The sequence below is a fragment of the Urocitellus parryii genome, chromosome 11 (assembly GCF_045843805.1).
Source record: "Urocitellus parryii isolate mUroPar1 chromosome 11, mUroPar1.hap1, whole genome shotgun sequence".
Taxonomy (NCBI): domain Eukaryota; kingdom Metazoa; phylum Chordata; class Mammalia; order Rodentia; family Sciuridae; genus Urocitellus; species Urocitellus parryii.
This window is the reverse complement of record NC_135541.1, coordinates 50,054,090-50,076,399: the sequence shown is the minus strand read 5'-3', so window position 1 is coordinate 50,076,399 and position 22,310 is coordinate 50,054,090. Positions and strand designations below refer to the sequence as shown.

Here is a 22,310-nt window from a genome sequence, read left to right as displayed (position 1 = left end):
AGGTGGTCAATAGCCTTAGAGGGTAGGTTCCTCTATTTCTATTTCTATTTCTTGCAAAGTTGGAAACTAAGATGTATCCAACATAGTTCAGATATAAACATAGAATTCAAAACTAACTCTGTTTGCCTCAAAACTTTAGCTCTTTGTACTGTCCTGGCTGCTTAATACCTACTACAGACATGGAGAGGTGCATGGAGCATAAGTAAGGAGCACTCTGGGGACTTGCATTGAGGCCACCAGTCACCTTCCCTCCCACTCCATGGACCATGTGTTTACATTAAGCAGCTGCCCTAGGTTTCTCAGGGATGCCTAGTCTCTTTCCTAGTTATTTGTTTTCCTACCACTTTTTTTCTTATATGAAGGCCTTGCTTTTCTCTCTGACTTTCCATTTGCTCAGGCAGGGCAAGGCAGTGTAATTAGTAGTGACCCCCTAAGGACACTGGGTAGTTGATGATTCCCAGGATGGAAAAACATGGATCTTTCTGCCTGCAATGACACTGCGGTCTGCGTCTGCTCCTACAGAATCCTGGAGTGCAGGTTTCTTCAGGTCAGTGTGCCGCCCCCATAACAGGATGGAAATAGTAAGTGTAGTGAACCACAGTGCCCTTCCACACTTCCCTTCCTAGTATTCTGAACAAATTTTCCACCAAATAAAATATGTCTCCAAAGCCATTTGAGATAGGTGAAGCTTACCCAGTCCATACGACCTAGGACTTAGATACCCAAACTGCAGGTCTGGTATGTGGAAAATCTTGCAAATCCATAAGTGCCTTATGCGATACCTTGCACCTTTATCCCATGGAACTGGTATAACCGGTGTCCTTATTTTATAGGGAAGGTTCTCTAGGTGCCAGATGTAGCTCTGGCCTTTCTGTGATTCTCCCAGGGAATTCAAATTGGATCCATGGCCTTCATTATCTCTAGAGGGTGTGAGGGGGAAGTATTGCCCACGCAGTATCCCAGAAGTCATGAAACTGGTGTTTTATTACACTCAATGTAGTCATTAAAGATGAACTTATTTCCAAGTCCATCAGAAGCAGAAGAGAAAATGATTCAGGCAGCCGACTACAAAGCTTTGCTGGGTTTCTCTGCCCATTGTTTTCCTGTTTCTGAGTTGTTTTTTTTTTTTTTTTTTTGATCCAGGTTTGAATTCATAGAGGGAACTTCTGTTGCTGAAATTTGGCAACTATTTTGAGTGAAAGATAGGTATAAAAATCTCATTTTCTGATAAAATGACAACAACAGTTGGGCATGGTGGCTCTTGCCTATAATCCCAGCCTCTTGGGAGGCCAGCCTTGGACCCCATCTCACAATAAAAATAAAAAGAGCTGGGGATGTAGTTTAGTGGTAGAGCACACCAGAGTTCAATTCCCAGTACCAGAAAAACAAACAAACAAAACCCTAACCTTTGATGTTTTTATTACTAGTCAAAGCAATTTTCATGCAATAATTAATTTAATGATCACACAATCCTAGACAGTAAGTCCTAGTCTCCTGTTCTAATGGGGAAGAAACCTGAGTGTCCATCCAGGGATGATACCATACAGGCCAGTGAGGGAGACAGGAGGGTCACTGGAACAGGGTGTTCTTACTCTATTTCTATTTTTACTGTGCACCATGAAAGATGTCAGAAGGCTCTGAGACCATAGGATTCTTGGAAAACTGGAGGGGGGTGTTCCCGGGTGGGGGCTTTCTGAGTTCTGGCTTCCATTCCTCACACAGAAACTAATAATGCCTGTATTCCAGATGACACAGGGAGTGCATAGATGGTGAGTGAGGATCAGGCAGAACATGCCAGAAATTCACTGGACAGTCATAGGAAGCTTTAGAGGGATCTTTACCTGAGAGGTAAATGGGGAAAAAAAATGGTGATGTGGGGTGAGGGAGCCTGAAGAGATCTTGATGTCTCCTCCTCAGAGTGACCCTGAGATCACCTATGCAGAGATTTGTTTCATTTTATTTTTAGTGAATTATTGACAATAAAAAAATTGGAAGATGTTTCATAAAAATCTGAATTTCTGGCCTCTCTTTTAAAAAAATGAGAAGATCTGGTAAGACTGCCTGGTATCTGACAGCTGTTGACAGAAGCTAACTGTTGGCAGCTGCCTCCTCTGTCAGGGTCCCCTCCCACTCAGAAGTCTGCCTACAACCTCGGGCCCATTTGGGGCAGAACACTTCAGGAGTTCCGTCCTTCCTGTCCTCCAGCTCGGAGCTCTTTGGATCATGTCATCCTTTTCTGGCCCTTTATGGAAAGGTTAGCACCACTGGAGGATTCTAGACTCGATTTTGAACTTTCTTTGCTGCCTCTCATGAATGCTGCCTATTTCTGACCTGTGTGGGGTTGGAGTTGAGTGGCTCTTCTAGGCATGCTCATTCAGCTCTTTCGTTTCTTTTGAATGTGACTGTTTTCTACTAGCAAAGGTACTGGAGGGCAGTGGGGCTCTGGAGTGATCCAGATGGAAGTGGAAGTCCAGCCTCTTCCATTTACTAGCCATGTGTACTTGGGCAATTTATATAACCTCCTCCTCAGAGGGTGGAGGTGAGACTGAAGGAGGGAGTTCAGACAGGTTAGCACCTGACATTGGAAGCTACTGTTCTTTATTAAAGACTCTAAATATTATTATTTCATGACTGATTTGGGGGGCTCTTATCACACATTAGTGATACAAAAATGAGGACTGTCTCTTTAATAATAAATTTATTGTATATATTCAATGCCTACCACCTGATGTTATAGAGTACATATAGACAGTAAAGCAGTTTCTGTAGTCAAACAAGTCAACCATTGTAGATACTCTTGTTGCAAAATTTAAAAAAAAGGGGGGGGTCTGAAATGATGGATGGGTTGTCTTTTGAGGCAGTTCTGAATGGGTCTGTCCGTATTGCCAGCAGCAGTGTGACTCTATGCAAGTTACTTAATATCTGAGAACCTCACCTTACTTATTCATTAAAAGGACATAACCCTGTCCACGTCATAGAGTTATTAGGAAAATTGAATGAAGTAATTTAAATGAAATCCCAGAAGCCACTGGGGCTTAATATAAAGTAATTATACATTAAAATAGTGTTTAAAATTTTTTTGTTTTTCCTTTGAGAATCCTCAACAGATTAGACTAATGGTTGGAGCTGGGGCCAGGCCAGGAAGTAAGCCTATATGGCCTTCTTCTTTTCTCTCTCCCTGAGACCTAAGCAGACCCCACCGACATTTGTGGGGCCCACTCTTGCGAGTGTCAGAGAAGGCTATCCACCATATGTCTAAATATTTAAAAGTGATGAATCAGGCTAACATGTTCCATTCTCCAATTTCCCTTCATGATGAACTAGAAGGCCAAGTTTGCATTTGGGATTCTTGGAGTCCTTGGACTTCTATGTCAAAATGTGACTGACTAGAAGTGTGGGACCCTGGGCCCTTTTCTTCCCCCTGGCTCCGCCCCACAGAGAGGGGCCTGTTGCTTGTGTAAAGACACCCCAGCCTCCCAGCCCTGCATCCTGTGAGGAAAGGCGCAGATGAAGAAAACCACACAGAGGCAGAACCCTTTAAAGGGTGGGCCCCAGATTAAGGACCCATCCTGACTGTGTCTACGACCCATACTGTTCTTATGAAACCCCACTGACCCACCGAGCACTCTATCAGGACTGCTGCTGATACCCACAGGAGCAGATAACTTCTGCAGCCTTTTAGATCTGTCCTCCAGTCCAGTGGTTCTCCCAGTGCCCCTTCAATATCTCCAAAGTTCCCAGTTCCTAATCCTGGTGTTAGAAGTGAAGAGCTTGTACCTTCCTAGTATTTGACTCTCTGAGGGGAGCTCCAACCAATTCTTCCTGTTGATCACTGAGGCTGCTAAGCAGGGAGCAGTTGAAACCAGTCTGGCCCCTAGCCAAGGGCATATCCAAACTCTGAGCACTGCTTTTTGCCAATTGGGAGTCACTGTTTCTTATACAGACTCTTACTCTTGCCCAGGTCTCTGCATTGCCTGGCTTCCTGAAGCCCAGTCTCTTCTTGGTCTGTGCAGAGATGAGAAGATGAATGTGAACCAAGGACTCAGCTGTTCTATATGGGGACCTTCCCTCAGCCACCCTGTTGTCACTTGCCTTCTGCGGCCCAGGCACTTGCAAATTCTGAATGACTTGGGGCTCCTTCACACATGTTGGCACACTTTTCGAGAATATTCCCTCTGTGGAAGTTTAGGCTTTGGCTGTCAGGAAACCCTACTTCATCTATTTCTCATCTATAAAATCATTGAAATGATTCAGCTTCCAGCCACAGTAGACCAGTTCATAGGAAAACCCTAATTTTCCAGATAGCAGTTATTTTTATCTGCTGCCCTTGTGACTTGTATGTGTTCGAGTTCAGCAAACATTTATTAAGCACCTACTGCTTACCATGCAGCATTCAGCACTTCCACCCACTTGATCTCCTTTAGTTCTTATTCAACCCTAGAGGTGGGTATTACTATTACTTTACAGATATGGAGTCCAGGAGTCCAGATGTGGAGACTGACTTAAAGGCTGAATAGTCAGAGCCAAGAATTGATCCCAGTCTCTCAACTCCAGTAGAAGCTGGCTTACTCATTTTAGAAATGTGGTTCGTGCTTTGTTTTTGTTCTGTTTTTCTCTTATTAAAGTCCTCCCTGTTTTTGAACTTGCTCAACATAGTAAAAAATAGACAAAATGGATAGATGAAATTCTTACTAACCTACTCTCCTTAATGAAGAGTAGTGAGGTAAACCCATTCACCGTCCTTACTGATATGGAAGTATTTGAGCATTGGTTTTTAATTATGTTCTCATTAGTATATTTCTGTCCATGTATAAGTCCTTAAATTTGAAAAGACCCTTTGTCTTCTACATTAACTTTGTCCACAATACAAAGAAGGGGTTTTGAATGTTAGATAAATAGCAGATCCTGTATTTGAGAGCCTCTTGGGTCTAGTTTTAATAAGGACCTTTCAGACCCATGTGTGTCCAGAGGAGAGCACTGAAAGGCCATAAGACGTGGCTCAGAGTGGGTCTCTGTCCCTTTTCTGTTGCTATAACAAATAAAGCAAGAGGTTTATTTGACTCACAGTTTTGGAAGTTCAAGGTTGGATGGCCCCACCTGTTCAGCCTCTGGTGAGAGACTCTGCCTACATGACGAGATGGGGCTGTCAGCATGTCACCATGGGGTGGGAGAGTACGTGCAAGAGGAGATCCCTTGATGAGTCAGGAATCAAGAGGCTGGGGAGGGCCCAGGCCCTCCTTTTTATAACAACTCGTTCTTAAGGGAACTAAAACTTCTGCAAGACTTAAACCACTCTGTAAGACCAACATTAATCCATTCTTGATGGTGAAGCCCCCCTGACCTAACGACCTTCCTTTAAGGCCCCACCACCTCAGCACTGTCACACCAGGTGTTCTTTGGGGGACGTACTCAACCCACACGCAAACCAAAGCAGGGTGATTGAAAATCTTGGTCATGTTTTTCAGAGAGGAGAGAAAACAAGGGCAGATGAGGTGTGGGTTTCAAATACCTAAGGCACTCTTTATGGAAGAAGGAAGAACCTCACCTTCCATATGGCTCCTAGGAGCAGACTTAGCCCTAGTAGTTCAAGTTACAGAAGGATGAATTCTGACTGTGAGTCATCATCTCACTATTGGAACTGTCTCAGAAGGCCTGAGGCCCCTTTCTCTAGAAGCATTTAAGTGGCAGCTCTTGACTTTGGAAGAGTGGTTATGGGAGGGGACACAAAATCCTACTTAGAATTTAATCCTATGACTTTTAGGTCTTCAGTTTTGGAATTTGATAGGAACCTAACATAGCTCTTTGGTCTTGTCAGTTTTCATGGCAGAGCCTGTAAGAATTTTTTTTTAAGTGTTTTCAAACTATTCTTCCAAAATCCATTTCTGAATTGTGCATCCTTTCACTTGTAGGAGAAAATGCAGAAGTTTCCATGGATGTGTCCCTGGCATACCGCGATGACATGTTTGCTGAATGGACTGAAATGGCCCATGAGAGAGTGCCGCGGAAACTCAAATGTACCTTCACCTCCCCCAAGGTAAGACACCTTGATGTCTAAGTTGATGGAGTTTCTTTCTCTTCAGTCTCCAAGTATAGGGAAATATTTGCTTACACGACACAGATGTGTCCATCATTTTTTTTTAGCAAGCTTGAGCCACAAAGGTTAACCGTTAGTCTTTTTTTCTTTTAGAGAGAAGGGCAATGTAGATATTTCATGTCCTTACAAAGGCTTTAGTTGTTTCCCAGAAATACTTCCATAAAACAACTGGTTCTTTGGAACATAGCTGAAAGGGTTTGAAGAATGTGGCTCAATTATTTCAGGGGGTGAGATTCTGTTCATATTGCAACAGTACTGGTGTCTGCCACATAGTTTTTTTATGCACCTGTGTGCCACCACAGCTAATGTGCAGGTATGAAGATCAACAGTCCCATAGGACACCACAGACAAAGGACCCAAGGGGGTAAATTCAGTTTCATTAAGAACTCCTGGTCATCTGACCCTTCTTTAGGAATCCCCCTTCTCTAGTGCTTCCAGAAAAATCCAACCACTCATGGAAAGAAATTATTGTCCTACATGGAGAGTAGGGAGACCTTTTCTTGTGGACAAAGATTTTAGATTCCTTATCAGGTATTGAGTCAGTAAGCACCAAAGGACAGTGGGACTCAATGGTTTAAGGACCAAAGTAGAATTAGCTGGGGACCTTTTCAAATGTCAAGTGCTGCCCTGGGGTCTCCTCCTCCCCCACCCTCTCACTTTTGAAAGTCTCCACAAAGAGTTAGCCTTACTCTTATTCCTCAAGGGCATCAACAGCTCAGTGAGCTCTGATGTCTCCTCAGGTGAACAATGTTGACCTTTTCTTTGTGCATGAAGCACAGCAGAGACCAAACTTGGCACTGAAGCACATTCTTGGTTATGTCTTTTCTCACTTGAAATCTTCAAATCAGCTGCTCCTGAAAGACTTGGATAGCTTTATAAATACCTCCTCCACTTTTAATCTTTTAATCCTTCTCCTTTCCTAACAGTGGCCTTTCCTAACTTTGCTTTTTACAAAGTCTTCCTCCTCCAAGCTTCATAGACTAGAACTACACACAGTGCCAATTGAGTACCAATAGTATCCATATCAAGTGCAAGCCTGTCAGAAATGTAGATTCCCAGGCCACACATCAAAACTACTGTTTGAGGGCATTTTCTGCTAATAGCAGAGCATAACACAGACTGGGTAAATTATGAACAAGAGGAGTTTATTTGACTCACAGTTCTGGAGGCTGGGAAGTCCATGGGCATGGCACAGATGTCTGGCAAAGTCTTTTGTGCTGCACCAAAATGTGGCAGAAAACAGGTAAGCATATGTGAGATACAGAGAGGGGGTAAAATGGGCCCAAAACAAGAGGATCAACCTAATACCTAACCCATTCCCACAATTGACCCATGCATGAGGATAGAGCCCTGTAGACCTAATTACCTCCCAAACATCCTCCAACAATTAAATTTCAGCTTGAGTGTTAGAAGGGTCAGTCAGACCATGGCATCTTCTGAACCAAAATCTCAGGTGATAGGACCAAGGGCTCTGCTAAACACTAAATATGGAGACCCCCCCCCCACAAAAAAACAGCCATCTGGAATTGTTCTGAAAAGGCCCTGGGGGCAATTGATAGGTAAAAGATGAAAGACAACCCAGAGGAAGCTAGCAAGAGGAATAGCTAAAATTTTTGGATCTTTGTATGCAATGGAGGAAATTAATTAAAACCTTTCTCACTGTCCTTGCAAGTTGATTGCATCTTTCCGAGGAGAGACAGGCTGAATATAAGCCAGAGGGCTTTGGATATGGAATTTCATCCTCAGAAAAGGGAAATGTCATTTCTCACTTTCCTTACACACTGGGAGGGGGGAGGGGTGTTTCCCTGCTACCGCTTCTTAATGACAGTTGCTTAATTATCTTTAGGCTGTGTTGATCCCTTTCGAGAAAGATATTAAACCTTGAAAGGTGTGAAGGAAATGAATCATCAAATCCATGCTTTTTGATTGCAGTGAAATTTAGTCTTGAGTCTGAAGATTAAATGAGAAATTGCTTGAAAGCTTTTCAGTCCCTTGTGGATTGTGAAGTTTAAAAAAAAAAAAAAGAGTCAAGTTTCCACCTGCTGTAATTTGTCCTAATTAGCCAGTCTCATGCTGGAGCTAGGGGAGAACTGAAGGGGTAGAGGAAGGAGAGGGAGAGGGAGAAAGAGGAATCTTTTTTTTCTTAAATGCCCTAAATACTGGCAGAAACAGAACTTCAGTGTGGAAAGAAAAGCCCTAACAGGACACAGTGAATCTGTCTCCAATATAGGTAGGCAGACCAGCTCCCAGAAGCCCAGATGTTATGGTCTGACTGAACTTGAGTAAATTTGTCTCATGGGTGGTAATGTTGCCCTCTCTGTGTTAACAGGGAATTACTGATACCCAGAGACCCTTAGCAGGGAATCAGTGACCCCAGGGATCATCTTATTTGAATTTCTTGCTTTACCTGGAGAAAAGTGAGGCCAAATGAGGTGGAGTGTCCCAGGGTACCCAGCCAGGGATAAGGTCGGGACTAGAATGGGAGCCCCCTGGCCTACAGCTTAGCACTGTCCCCATCAGAGCACAGTACCTGCATTTGGGTCTCACCAAGGCAGGCATTTTTTTTTTCTTTCTGCCACATTCAAGTGTCTTCCCCATCAGAACCAGAGGCGGCAACATGGCGTGACTGGGCTTGAAAGCCCTGGGTCCTCCGCCCAATGGAGACTATGGGCAAGACACACATCAAATGGTATCATACTACATATGTTTTGTTACCTTCCTCCTCAAATTCTTAATTTCTATAAATAAAATAAGACCCTGACTGGAGACACATCAGAAAACTGTCCTCTTGCTGTTACCACAGAGGGTAATCAGCTTCCTTAATGCAGCTTAATCTAAGGCTGAATTAGAGCCCATAATGTATTTTTAGTAGTTCCAACAGAGCCCTAATTCTTGCCTGATTTGTAAGCCTTAGAAGGGAGGGAAATACCATCTATGTAGAGAGAATTATCCAACCTACATCCAAAGTTTGAAATAGAAGCAAAATTCTTTCCACAGAACTTAGTTATTGTATTTTTTTTTCCTTAATCTCATCTGTCAACTTAAATCAATTGATAGTGTCTAATAAGAGTCCCCCACACCTTAGAAGTTTGATTATCATGAATGATTAGTGATGTCTGCATTGGGTGGAGAAGGGAAGAAGAAGCATTTAAAACAGGTATTTGCCTGCTGTCCCTCCACATGGGCCAAGAGTGGCCTGTGTCCCTGCCTGTTTCTTGTGCTCTAAGTTCTGACTGTCTGGTGAGGAACCCATCAAGATCACAGAAGGGCAGAGCCCTTCACATGCCTGACTATAGACTCCTTACTATCTTCTTCCTTCTGACTTTCAAGTGGATCTTTTGCTCTGAAATTTTATGACAGATTTTGGAGGTCCTGTGAATTAACTCAGGTTTAGGAATGACAAAGTAGGTCTCCCCTGTAGCACTTCCTCGATCAGGAAGTGCTAAGCAAACACGGAAGCTGGCACATAAATCCAGTGTTGATGGCAGACCTTCTTCTGCCTTACCCAGGGGACAGTCCCTGCCTGTGGAAGCTCCTGCCTCTACACACCCACGTTTGACCCCTACTCCCCCTTCTCTCCATGCACACGTAGCCAGGAGCCTGGAGAGGTAGCACAGAATTTAGTTTTCAATAGCAAGCTGTGCCCTGTTCCTGAAATCCCAACACTGTGTGCCATGCAGTCCTCTCTTAAATTGCTGCCCAGAAAATCCAAGAAGTCTTTTCCAGAAACCAGACTTATTTTCTTTTTAGAATTTCAGCTCCCTTCTACCATCTTGCCTCCTAGTCTGTCAGGAAGCTTGGGAGGGCGGAAATTCTGAGTGGCCATCACTAGCAAACTAATCTCATTATTACCTTTCTAGACTTTCTGTCTTCCCCAAATCCCACAAGCTCTTTGGGTTACTTCTTTTCCTGTCAGATCAATAAAAAAAAAAAAAAAAAGATATTTTCAGCTTCTTGTACTTCACCATAAAAATAATCAGCCATCATAAAGAGTGTAATGGACTTCAGCAAGGGCTTCTTCCAGCCACACCAGCCTCTCCACCTCCCACAATCCTCCTGCTCTTGAGGCCGATTGGCTGGGTTGTGTGGGTGGAGCCAAAGAAGTCCCCCAATGAGCAGCTCCGTGGTCTGAAAGGGCAGGGAAACAGCCCAATGAGCATCACCGCAGAGGAGCCAATCAGCTAGATGTGGGGGACTTCTTTGGCTGTGGCTCTCAACATTCCAGAGTGTTTAAAGAGTGGACTGTCCCACAGAGCCTCAGAGGTCTCCCATGATGTGGCACAAATGAAAAGCTCTCTTAGCCTTTGGTAGACCCTCAGAGTGATCTGATGCGAGACTCTACCAAGGATTGAAGAGCTGAGAAAGGTGTGAAGAGAGAGTTTGCTGCTTTTTACCTGAAGTGTTTGGTTCTACCATAAATGTGACTGATATATTTATTTTTGAGGTGGGGGTAGCTGGGTAGAAACCTTGACTCCAGTGTTCCCTGCTAATGTGCTTTTTAAAATTGGTGACGCAAGGCCCATGTATGAGAATTCAGGCACAGTCCTTTGGAACTAATGACCTGCCTCAAACCCGGTGCTCTTCCTCAGACCCCAGAGCATGAGGGCCGGTACTATGAGTGTGACGTCTTGCCATTCATGGAAATCGGGTCTGTGGCTCACAAGTATTACCTCCTAAACATCCGGCTACCTGTGAATGAGAAGAAGAAAATCAACGTCGGGATTGGAGAGATAAAGGATATTCGGTTGGTGGTGAGTGAATGTAATTGATCCAACAGGTGGGGCACTAAAACACTGGCCAAGAACACCACCAATTCTTGTGTGTGTGTGTGTGTGTGTGTGTGTGTGTGTGTGTGAAGGGAACTCCATCTCACTCTTGGCATCTCTACACTGCACTTGTCTCTGTTGTCTCATCTGAGAAATGGGAATAATAGCATACCTGTAATGGCAGAGATCATGAAGTAAATTGATTTGTGTGAGAGATTACAGAAATGGAAAACAATGCAATTATTCTGCTCACTTAGGGTTTTAAGTGGGCTTCAGATCACTCAAGATCATTATAATGGTTATAAAATCAGGATGATATGATCGTGATTGCATATTGAACAACACCAAGATAAAAGCAAAAAAGAAAAAAAATTAACATGTCTCATGTTGCAAGCCCAAGTGGTGTTTTAGGTTCTTTTCCAGTTTATGTGTTTAATCATGGAAATAGTAGCACCTGGAGCAAGGAGGACATTTTTTTTAAAAAAACCCTAAAACTGTTATAAAAGAGATACATATCTAATGTAGAAATCAGAGTACAGGACACAGACGTGCATAATAATCACCTATAATATCCCACCATCTGGAGAAATAATCACTATGAGGTTTTGATGTATTTCCTTCAAGGTTGTCTTGTCTACGTACACTCCCCCACTCACACACATAGAGCACATTTTATATAAATCCTTCCCTTGTAAAAGAGTGAGATCACACTTAACTGACTCTTGTTTCTTGCTTTTTTTCCTCTTCCTTTAATAGTATATTGTGAATATAGTATAAATCTACTTTGCAATACTGCTTAGCATTCCATTGCAGAGGTTTATCTGAATGCATTTTTATCAATCTCAACTTATTGGACATGTGGGATATCTCCAACATTTCAATGAAATGATTCTTAATCATTCCCTCAGCAGAGCGTGGCCCATTTTTATCCTTTTTAGTAGATAGTTCTACAATACTTGAGGAGGGGTCAGAGGGTTAGGAGGGCAGTACATGCTGTGAATATGAATACTTTTGATCTTGAACGTTCAGCAGAAAAACTTTCCACTCATCTGTCCCCAAAATGTATTTGATGGTAAAAAAAAAAGAGAGAGAGAAAGAGAGAGAGAGAACTAAGATATATTCACCTTTAAAATCGGTCTTGTCTAGGGAATCCACCAAAATGGAGGCTTCACCAAGGTGTGGTTCGCCATGAAGACCTTCCTGACGCCCAGCATCTTCATCATCATGGTGTGGTATTGGAGGAGGATCACCATGATGTCCAGACCCCCAGTGCTTCTGGAAAAGTAAGAGCTGAACACTTTTAAGGAACACTGGCTTCCCGAGATTTCCAGGCTGCAGTTCTCACTCAGGTCCCAGGTCAGGCAGCCGCTGTGGGGAGAGTGATTTGAACATTAGTCATCCCGGGCTCCATTTGCTCTTTCACGTTGCAAATGCAAAGTATTAAATCCTAAGGGCTCTACCTTTCTCACATTTCTGTCTTTGCTCTTCATTCCTGTGACCAGAATCAGATACCTCTCTCTTTCATGTGGAGGAGCTGCTAGGCTCCTATGCCGAACCCCTGTCCTCCACAGTAGTGTGATGCTCTTGCAGATGTATTCCTTTCTCTCTTCCATTTCCATTAATATAAAAACATGCTCTGCCATCTCCCATTCTTTGACAAAACTCTATCTTTCCCCACTTTCCTCTTAAGCCACCATACCATTTTTTGGCTCCTCTCTAAATCAGGAATCCTCAACTTTCTTGTCCATATATTGCTTCTACTTTTCTGGAATGAGCCCATTTCAGTCTGGATTTGTTCCCACCACTTCATGCAAACTGCTTTTCTTTGGATCATTAGTGATCACCATATTACAAATCCAAAGGTCATGCCACGTGCCGTGGTGCATGCCTGTCATCCCAGCAGCTCGGGGAGGCTGAGGCAGGGGGATCTTGAATTCAAAGTCAGCCTCAGGAATTTAGTGAGACCCTAAGCCACTCAGTGAGACCCTGTCTCTAAATAAAATATGTTTTTTAAAAAAGGTCCTGGGATGTGGCTCAGTGATTAAGTGCTCCTGAGTTTAATCCAAAAAAAAAAAAAATCCAAATGTCATTTTTCAATCCTCACTGTCCTTGACTGATCACCAGCATTTGACATGGTGGATCACTCCCTTCACCCAGCCTCCTCCACCCTTCTCTTAGCTGCTGTGCTTTGTCAGCTGTCACCTGGTCTCCATTACTATTTCCTCCCATCTTTCCAAACTCTTGGACTCTTCCCTTCACTAGCTTCTTCCCCAGGTGATCTCATCTAATCTCATGGTCTTAAAATTCATCGACCCTCCGACTCTTCATTTATGTCTTCAACCTCAGAGTCTCTTGAAGGTAGACCCAAATATCCCAGGTATCGATTTAGCCATCTTCACTTACATTGAAGATGTAACATGTATGGAAGAACAACATTTGATTTCCTCCTATTTCAAACACGACTCTTCCCATTTTAGTAAATGGCAACTCAATTCTTTCAGTCCCTCAAGCAAAATGGGAGGAATCACCCTCTATTCTCTTTTATTTTTTTCACATTCCATATCAGCCCACTGGGAAACCTCACCATGTCTTCTACCACCATTGACATCGGACTAACCTACCATGACTTCACATCTGGATATTGGAAATCTCATTCTCGACTGCTCTCCTGGCTTCCAACCTTTTCCTTCCTATAATCTATTCACACAGCAACCTCAGGGCTCCCTTTTAAGTGTTAATCAGATCATATCACTCCTCTTCTCAAAGCTCTCCGCTGGCTTTTCATCTCCTTTGCCCTGGTTATAAACTCCTTAAAGTTCTGGTCTCTCACCACCTCTGATCTTACCACCTATTTTTTCTAGTCCTCTTGATGGTGCTCAAATATACCTGGCTTGATCTCACCCCAGGGCCTTTGCACTTACTGTTCCCTTTATCTGAATGAAATACCCTTCCCCAGGTATTTTTTTGGCTCAATTCCTTCTTTCCACATGCCCTGATCTGATGTTTCTCATCTTAGAGGCTTTCTCTTGTCTCCCTTATATAAAATCTCACCTTCATCACTTTCTGTTCTGTTATCTAGTTTTATTTTTCTTCATAATGCACATTTGTCGTTTACTTACATTCTTCTTCCCATATTCCCTGCTTCACCCCATCTGAATGCAAGTATCATGAGAGCTGGATCCTTGCTAATTTTTCTCACTACTATATTCTCAGTTCCCAGAGTAAAGACCGGAACATAGGAGGTTAATAAGATTGTATTGAATTAATGAATCATGTCACTCTGTTGTTGAAACTTTTGGTTGAGTTCCTGGCCTCTTCAAGATAAGTTTCCAAATCTCTAATGAGGTGTGCAAGTAGCTTCATGAGCTCATCCTTCTTTATTTCTCTGATCTCGGTGTCTAGTTATTGACTGAGATGGGCTATGTGGAGATCCTCGGATACTTCAGCTCCTCCAGGCCTCTGTTTCTCCACCCAGCTTCTGCCCCCGGCCTCACCTTTTCCACCTCCCTCATCTCAAATCACCGTTGACCCAATTTCGGTCTCTGCCTGAGAGACAAGTCCTGGCAACAGTTTTGACTCCTACCATGTTGCTTACCATACTCAGTTTCAGTTGCCTCTTTTTCTGGCTCCACCTCTGAATGCATCTCCATGAGTTTAAAAAAAAAAAAAAAGATTCTTATTCAATGTATCAGCAGCCCTAACACCATGCCCAGTCCATAATAACCATGTAGATATTTTGTGGGTATGAATAAAGTGTGAATAAATCAGTGACATAAGGATGACATTTTAATAGAGAAATGGAAGATAATAGAGTGATGGGGAAAGGCAAAATTAAGTCTAACCAAGCAGCCCAAATAATTTATGTCTCCTATGTGTCTGGGGTCATTTATTATTGAAACAGATATGCTACATAATCCATCATTGCCGAGGAGATCACAATCCTGCGTGTTCTTAATGATCAGGGTAAATGATATCCCAAATAGGTAAGAGGAGTTAGTCGATGAGGCCCGTTCAAGAACACAAAGGGGTGAAAAACGTTATAGGAGACTCTTAACCTGGTGGGTAGTAAAATAAAGTGTGGGTGTTCAGGGATAGGTTCCGTTAGCTAGAGAGGCTGGGGTGGCCCTTTGGGCTCTCAGAGTGCCATTTAGGACATTTGCATCCAGTGTGGAGACTGGGGATGAGGAGTTGGGAAACCCATCCTATGGCTTCCATCCCAATGAGCAGCATTTTAGTTACTTTTATATAAAATCTTCTCAAAACTAGCTTCAGATTTTTTAAAATTGGCCTCCTCCATGAATAACCTGGCTTTTCCGACACTCTCTTGCCATCAGAGTCATCTTTGCCCTGGGGATTTCCATGACCTTCATCAATATCCCAGTGGAGTGGTTTTCCATTGGGTTTGACTGGACCTGGATGCTCTTGTTTGGTGACATCCGACAGGGCATCTTCTACGCCATGCTTCTCTCCTTCTGGATCATCTTCTGTGGCGAGCACATGATGGTAAGAGTGCCCCCCGCCCCCTGCCCCAGGAAGGGATAGACATCTATGCTTTGTGGGTTTGTGGGATCCTGAGTTGGCAGCCACCTCCCAGCCTCTGGTCCACTGTGACAGAATAAGGTAGCAGTTGCAGGTGGGAGCTGTAGAGTCCACCCTGTGGGTCACATTCCTGCTTCACCTTGTGACTGGCGAGTGGCCTTGGCAAGTCATGGAATCTCAGGTTCCCCTTCTATAAAATGGGATTTCAAGGCCTACTACTGCCTAGGTTTCTGTAAGAATTAAGTGGGATAATAGGAGTACCTTAGGAGGAGTACCTTAGGAGAAGAAGACATGCAGATTCTAAGATTAGTATTGTTTCTCATCCTCTGGCCCCAGCTGTGCTTGTCCTGTCCCCAGGAACAGATTAACTACTAAAGAATGTGGGCCTGACTTTCTCCAGCTGGCAGTTGGTCCAGGTGACCTAGTGACCCCTGTTACCCAGCAATACTGAACTCCTTGCACAGACGTCAAATCATATTTCAAGAGGGATTGAGGTACCGTGAATAAAAATAGGAATGGTGCCTTCCTTACCTTGTGGCTAAGGCATACATATGCCAGTTGGGACCCCCTCCTCGAGTCAGTACCCAGGTGTCCCTGTACAGGAGAGACTTTGAGGTTCCATTATGTTTTGATCATAAAAATCAACCCTCTGCAGCATGTTGCCCTTTGGGAGAGCAGTGTGAGAAGAGAGGGAGATCATTGTCCTGGCCAGACTCCACACAAGAGCTCACCCTGGGGGGCAGTGCTGGGTGCACTCTAGAATGAGCTGCTCTGGGGTAGATGCCCCCTCTGTGTCCCAGCGTGCAGACTGAGATATGTCTCGCCTTTCTCTATTTTTCTCATTCATCATTCCCCTCCCCCATTTTCTTTCTTTGAGTGTCTTGGTGTATCTGTCAAGAGAACTCATGCTTGGTGTTAATGAAGACAGAGAAAAAAAATATATCTAGTTTTCTAACCATAAGAGATCTCTTCCCTCAACCAATTCAATGCCTTTATGTTTTTCTTTTGTCCTCCAGGGAGTGCTCCTCCTTCGTAACACAGGTTTTTAGTCACAGAGGAATTTAATTCCAAGAGTCCTTTTGTTGGACCACAGAAGTTCCCCCTTGCCAGGGCCCGAGGCCTTTCTCTGTGCTCCCAGAGCACATGTTCTTTCTTATTACCACCAGAGCCCTCCTGGCTGGGCTGCGTAATGTCTGTCCCTGTGCCAGCCTCCCCAACAGAAGCAAGGCCCTGCAGAACACAGGTTTTGATTCTCCAATGCCTAAGCCCTAGTGAGGCTCTGGATGGCATAACAGGTGGTCAGCAAGACTGTCCTGAAAGACTGGCTCACCTGTAGAATGGCTTTGCTCTCCTTCAGTCTTCATCTCCTTTCTTAATTTGCTTTCCCTCAGGATCAGCATGAGCGGAATCACATTGCAGGGTATTGGAAGCAAGTTGGACCAATCGCCGTTGGCTCTTTCTGCCTCTTCATATTTGACATGTGTGAGAGGTGAGTAGGTACCTGTGGGACTCAGCTGAATGTGCATCCCTGTGACCACCTCCATCTTTAGGAGGAGTGTTTGAAAGGGAGAAGGGTGGTGAGGAGCCTCTGGGGTGAAAGCATTGTACATATTCACATCCCCAGAGAAAGACTGGGACTAGAGCCAGACTTGGTGGCACAAGCCTGTAATTCCAGCAGCCCAGGAGACTGAGGCAGGAGGCTCATGAGTTCAAAGCCAGCTTCAGCAACTTAGCAAGGGCCTCAGCAACTCAGCAAGACCCTGTCTAAAAGGGCTAAGAATGTGGCTCAGTATTTAAGTGCCCCTGGGTGGTACCAAATCCCTAGTATCCCCCCACCAAACAAAGCACTGGGACTAAGTCACAGGTTTAGAGTTACAAAATATTTGCGCTGATTATATTCTGCTAGACTGTTTCACTTTAAGCTCTCTATGAGGTTTCTAAGTCTGAATTCAGCTCCTTCCCTTCCAGCTGCAAAACTACAAAGAGTTCCACCTTGCCTTTGTATTAATTGTCTTGCCTTTCCACCTCGTTTTTTGTTTTTGTTTTGTAGAGGAGTACAACTCACGAATCCCTTCTACAGTATCTGGACTACAGATGTTGGAACAGAGCTGGCTGTATCCTTCCTTGATGGGCTCAGGGTTTTATTTCTTCCCACAGCCGCCTGGTCCCCAAGATCATTTTCCAAGGCTCAGTTGATGCTCTGCATATGTGCTTGGCCAGAGCTTTGATCCCCAGACCAATGATAACAGCACAATTAAGGCAAATAATGAGAAGAATTACTGCTTGCTTTCAAGCCCGGCAAGAGCAGGCCAAGGGAGAAGGTTGTTCCTGTCCCCATGGCAAAGGGATCAGAGTGGCAGGTCTTACTGCAGCCTGTCTAAATTATCTATTATTCACTGTTTACTGCAGATTGAAGCGTGACTCGCTTTTCCCTGGAGCCACAGAGGTTCATCTATGGGCCCCTGTGGGAGAGCTAGTTTCTGAAGTCGCTTGTGTGCAAGGCTTCTGACAGTGACCTTGGTGTGCTGGCACACCATGCTGCTGCTCTTTATTTCTGAGACGGAATGGAGATAAGGCTAAGGTGATTAGTTCCAGAAGAGTGCTGAGGCTTCTGGTTGGTTCACTTAAACTGTCTGAGTCATCTTCGTGAAGCAGAAGTGACAGTCTTAGCTTATCCCTTTAAGGATGCTGGATTTAAATATTTTATCTCCTGAATAATAATATGTTTAGTGCTCTGAAAGAAAAAAAAAAAAAGATTCTCCTCTGGAGTGGGGAGAAAGGCTGGGATTGTACCCTTTATTGATGGGTAATATTTTGCCACATTCCCATTAATGTGCTTTGTCTGGCAACTGTACAGATTGGGAACTGTGCTACACCTCTGGTTTGACCTGAGGACTTCCGTTCTACTGAAGTTCAGTTCTACTCCCGGGGCCTTTTAGTGTCACAAGGATTTTGTGAACAAACTGAATTGGTAGTATCATTACCTTAGGGATGGGGTAATGATACTAATGAGCTCTAACCTTCCATCACCATCCTTGTCACCAAAAAATGTTATCTGCATGATGTGCAGAACAGTTATAATGTCCTCTAGTGTAACCTTTTTATTTTGATAAGATGAAAGTTTAGGAAAGTAAATAAGAATTCGAGTCTTGTAGCAAATAACTACAACCCCTTTATTCCAGGGTCTTACGGTCATAGGAAAGGAGAATCTGCATTGTGTACCATTTCGTGAAATATGAATGCTGAGTTCATGCTTGTTAAATTGTTGAAAATTAGTGGCAGCTTGAGAGTGCAGTAGAGAGGAGCTGGAGTCAGGTCACCCATCTTCCAAGCCAGCTCATGCAGCCCCAGGCCTTGGTGGTCCTCAGGTTGCCTGTAATGGAAGGTCTCAATCTCTCCAATGGGTCTCAAAGTATATTGTCCCCATTCCCAACCTTCACCACCTGTCCTTCAGTTTCATCCCATTTGAGAAGGTTTTCTGTGGTGACAGAAGATTGTGAACTGGACTACTCCTCTGGTTTGACCTCAGGACTTCAGTCCCACTCCCGGGGCCCTGGCAGCCATTGCTGCTGTACCTGCCCTTACTTGTTCCCTCCCCTCTGTTGTAGGACACCTCAGTCTCACTCTTAGAAGCCCAAGGACAGCCCAGGGGCTTCGAAACATGCTCACACTTGGTTTCCTAGCTGGGAAGTCGGAGTCTAGCATACAACCAGTGTGGGACCTGGGCATCTTCATTTGACCTTGTACAGTGCTTTTAATATGCCTTTTCACCTGATTAGTGTGTAGTAACTAATACTAACTATTAGGGTTTTTCCAAATCATGATGCATTAGTATTTCCTGGAGAACTGGTTGAAAGGCAGGTTCTGATTCAGTAGGTCTACATTAGACTCTACATTTTTAATAAACAGGGCACACCTTCTCTTATGACTTGGCTTAGAAAACCATCTGAACACTCCCCTCTCTGAAGCTGTTGTGTCAGAAAACCTCGGTATCACTCATTAGAATGCCAGATTTTAATATTTTTATTCCCCTTAAAATATCCTAAATTCCCAGAAATAAAATGAGGATCACCCACAGACCAGGGGGCAGTGCTTGTGCCCCCTGAGTGTGAGGAACCTGCTGTTTCCTTTACTGGACACCTTCAGATGGCCTTCATCATTGTGGCTGGGATCTGCCTCTGCCTCTACTTCCTGTTTCTGTGCTTCATGGTATTTCAGGTGTTCCGGAACATCAGTGGGAAGCAGTCCAGTCTGCCAGCCATGAGCAAGGTCCGGCGGCTACACTATGAGGTGAGCGGCTCTCTCTTGGCTTCTTCAGGACCTGGTACTCTGTTCTCTGCTCATCATCATCTCTGCTTGATGCATAAATACACAGCCCTGGAGGGTGAAAGGCTTCACTCTGCAGTACACACTGAGATTCTCATGTAGGAGCTCAAGACAAATGTTGCTCTGAGGTAAATGTACTATGAAGAGACACCTGACCAGCTATCTAGATCTTGAAGGTATTCATGGTATGAATATGTTCCTTCCTCAATAAGGTGTACACTTGTTTGACAGGTTCTTCAACTTTGGATGGAATGTAGGTGCACACTAAATGGGAAAGTGAGCTGTCATTAAATGGGGATTTGGCTTGGAGTGAGACTTTCCCTTGCCCAGAATTAAACTTAAAATAGGTTCAGCCCAAGTGATCTGCTTCCCAGACTCTCAGAATCCACATTCCCCTAAAATATCCAGCAGATGCTCAGAAAGAGTTCAATAATCTGTTTATAGATTATATTCCTCATTTGAGAGAAATGCTTAACATCCTCAAATGTCTAATGCAGGCCTTCTTGATTTTTCAAGGACACTGTGGGTTCATGCCTAAGTGGCCGGAGATACAGGCCTAATGCCTCTGTGAAGGAGGCACAGAAACCACAGAATCCCTAGGCTTACTTGTGTAGTGGATCTGCACCTAAGAGCCCCTGATTAATAGGCATCTCTCTTCCTGAAACACAAGTTCCCCCAAATCCTGCTCTCAGGAAACCATGGGTACTGTCTGAGGCTTTGCCTGTCTCCAGAGTTGTAGTGACATGTGAGGAAATTCAACCAAATCCACTTCATGTTGATTAATATGCATATTTCTTTTTGTTCACTGGAGCAGAATTTTATTACAGCCACAGAAAACTTGAACTTGGTAACTTTGAACCCTTGCAGAGAAGCATAACCAGCTTAGCAGGAAAATTAGCAGCCTCATGACGTGCTGTAAATATAACTTCTCAGGCTCTGTTGTCACTGTCTCATGAAAGATAACAACATAGGAAGTGTTTGGCCCAAGAAATTTCTCAGCCACATTCACCTTGGCACGAGAAATATTAATATGTGAAATTATTTTACTGTTGTTGTTAGGGATTTGATTTACAGTGTTCTTTTTTCTTCCTTTCTTCCTTTCTTTCTTTCTTTCTTTCTTTCTTTCTTTCTTTCTTTCTTTCTTTCTTTCTTTCTTTTTTCTTTCTTTCTTTCTTTCTTTTTTCAGCACTAGGGATTGAATTTGGGAGTGCTATACCACGGAGCTATATCCCGACACTTTTCATTTTTATTTTGTAACAGGGCTTCCCTAAGTTATATGGGAAGGTCTTGAATTTACAATCCTCCTGCCTCAGCTTCCCAAGTCACTAGGATTACCAGTGTGTACCACTGTGGCCAGCTTTACAGAGTTTTTAAAAATAGCTTTTCTTAGCTGGACGTGGTGGTACATGCCTTTAATCCCAGTGCTTCAGGAAGCTGAGGCAGGGGGAATCACGAGTTCAAAGCCAGCCTCAGCAACTTAGTGAGGCCCTAAGCAACTTAGCAAGACCCTGTCTCAAAATATAAAAAGGGCTGGGAATATGGCTCAATGGTTGAGTGCCCCGGATTCAATCCCCAATATCAATAAAAAAGCTTTTCTTGGATTTATATATTGAGAAAAGGATTGATGAGATAGTAAACCTCTCTTACTCTTTTTTCTAACAGGGGCTAATTTTTAGGTTCAAGTTCCTCATGCTCATCACTTTGGCCTGTGCTGCCATGACTGTTATCTTCTTCATTGTTAGTCAGGTAAGTGGACCCTGAGATGTTCCCGGAGAATGTCCTCTATACTGCACAGAAAGTTCTAGAGCTGCTGAAGAAAGCAGCAGAGTCTATCATTCTGACCAGCTGATCAAGCCTTGTTTATTTGGACCACTCTAGTCTGGGACTTGTTATCCATCCCCTAGCCATATGAACTGAATGATCCCTTTAATATGACCTTGCAGGAGCTAAAAGATGCTAAGTAAATTGAATGCCTGCACCAGATTGAAGGGCCCATGTTTCATTTACTTAGGAGAATAAACTTTTCAAGCCCCGCAGCACAACGCTAACAAGCAAGTATTAATTTGATTGCATCCTTATGTAACATTAACATAGATCCTTTTACAATCTGTCAGCCATTCCGTAATTATAGTGCCAGTTCTATGTGAAATGTTATTCAAAAGTCCCCTTGCTAGAACCCTATCTTTTCACTGGTTATTTCCCAAACACAAAATTTTGCTGTACTTGAAAATTTCAATAATGATGGTAACTTTAGAATATTGGTGGTGACTTGCTTTGGAAGGTGGAAAGTACTATTTAAGTGAAACTATATTTATTTGAGCTTCAGAAAAACTCTTTGAGGTAATTAGGGTAGGAACTATTATCCCGGTTTTCCAGAATATGAAGTCAAAGAGCTTTAGAGACATTTCCCATTTATTCTGTTTTCCAACTAGGTGGAAATGTGGGTTAACAGTTCTGGGGTTTAATTTATCTTATTAAACAATAGAACCACCCACAGAAGGTTGCTGTAAGGATCACAGGAAGTAACATTGCCAAGTGATTAGCAGAGCCCCTGGCACATCCTAAGCAAGCATGAATAGCTGCCC

The 22,310-nt window shown here is 43.5% G+C and overlaps 1 protein-coding gene across 1 annotated transcript in view; it reads left to right on the top strand.

Annotated features, from left to right (window-relative positions):
* Positions 1-22,310, top strand: part of Wls (Wnt ligand secretion mediator) — a 102,166-nt gene that overhangs the window by 55,901 nt on the left and 23,955 nt on the right. Inside the window, exons 3-10 of the mRNA XM_026409362.2 lie at positions 5,910-6,034; positions 10,684-10,845; positions 12,007-12,143; positions 15,195-15,363; positions 16,791-16,888; positions 17,450-17,513; positions 19,546-19,689; positions 21,388-21,471. Coding sequence (XP_026265147.1) covers positions 5,910-6,034; positions 10,684-10,845; positions 12,007-12,143; positions 15,195-15,363; positions 16,791-16,888; positions 17,450-17,513; positions 19,546-19,689; positions 21,388-21,471 — 983 coding nt within the window. The remainder of the gene's footprint in view (positions 1-5,909; positions 6,035-10,683; positions 10,846-12,006; positions 12,144-15,194; positions 15,364-16,790; positions 16,889-17,449; positions 17,514-19,545; positions 19,690-21,387; positions 21,472-22,310) is intronic.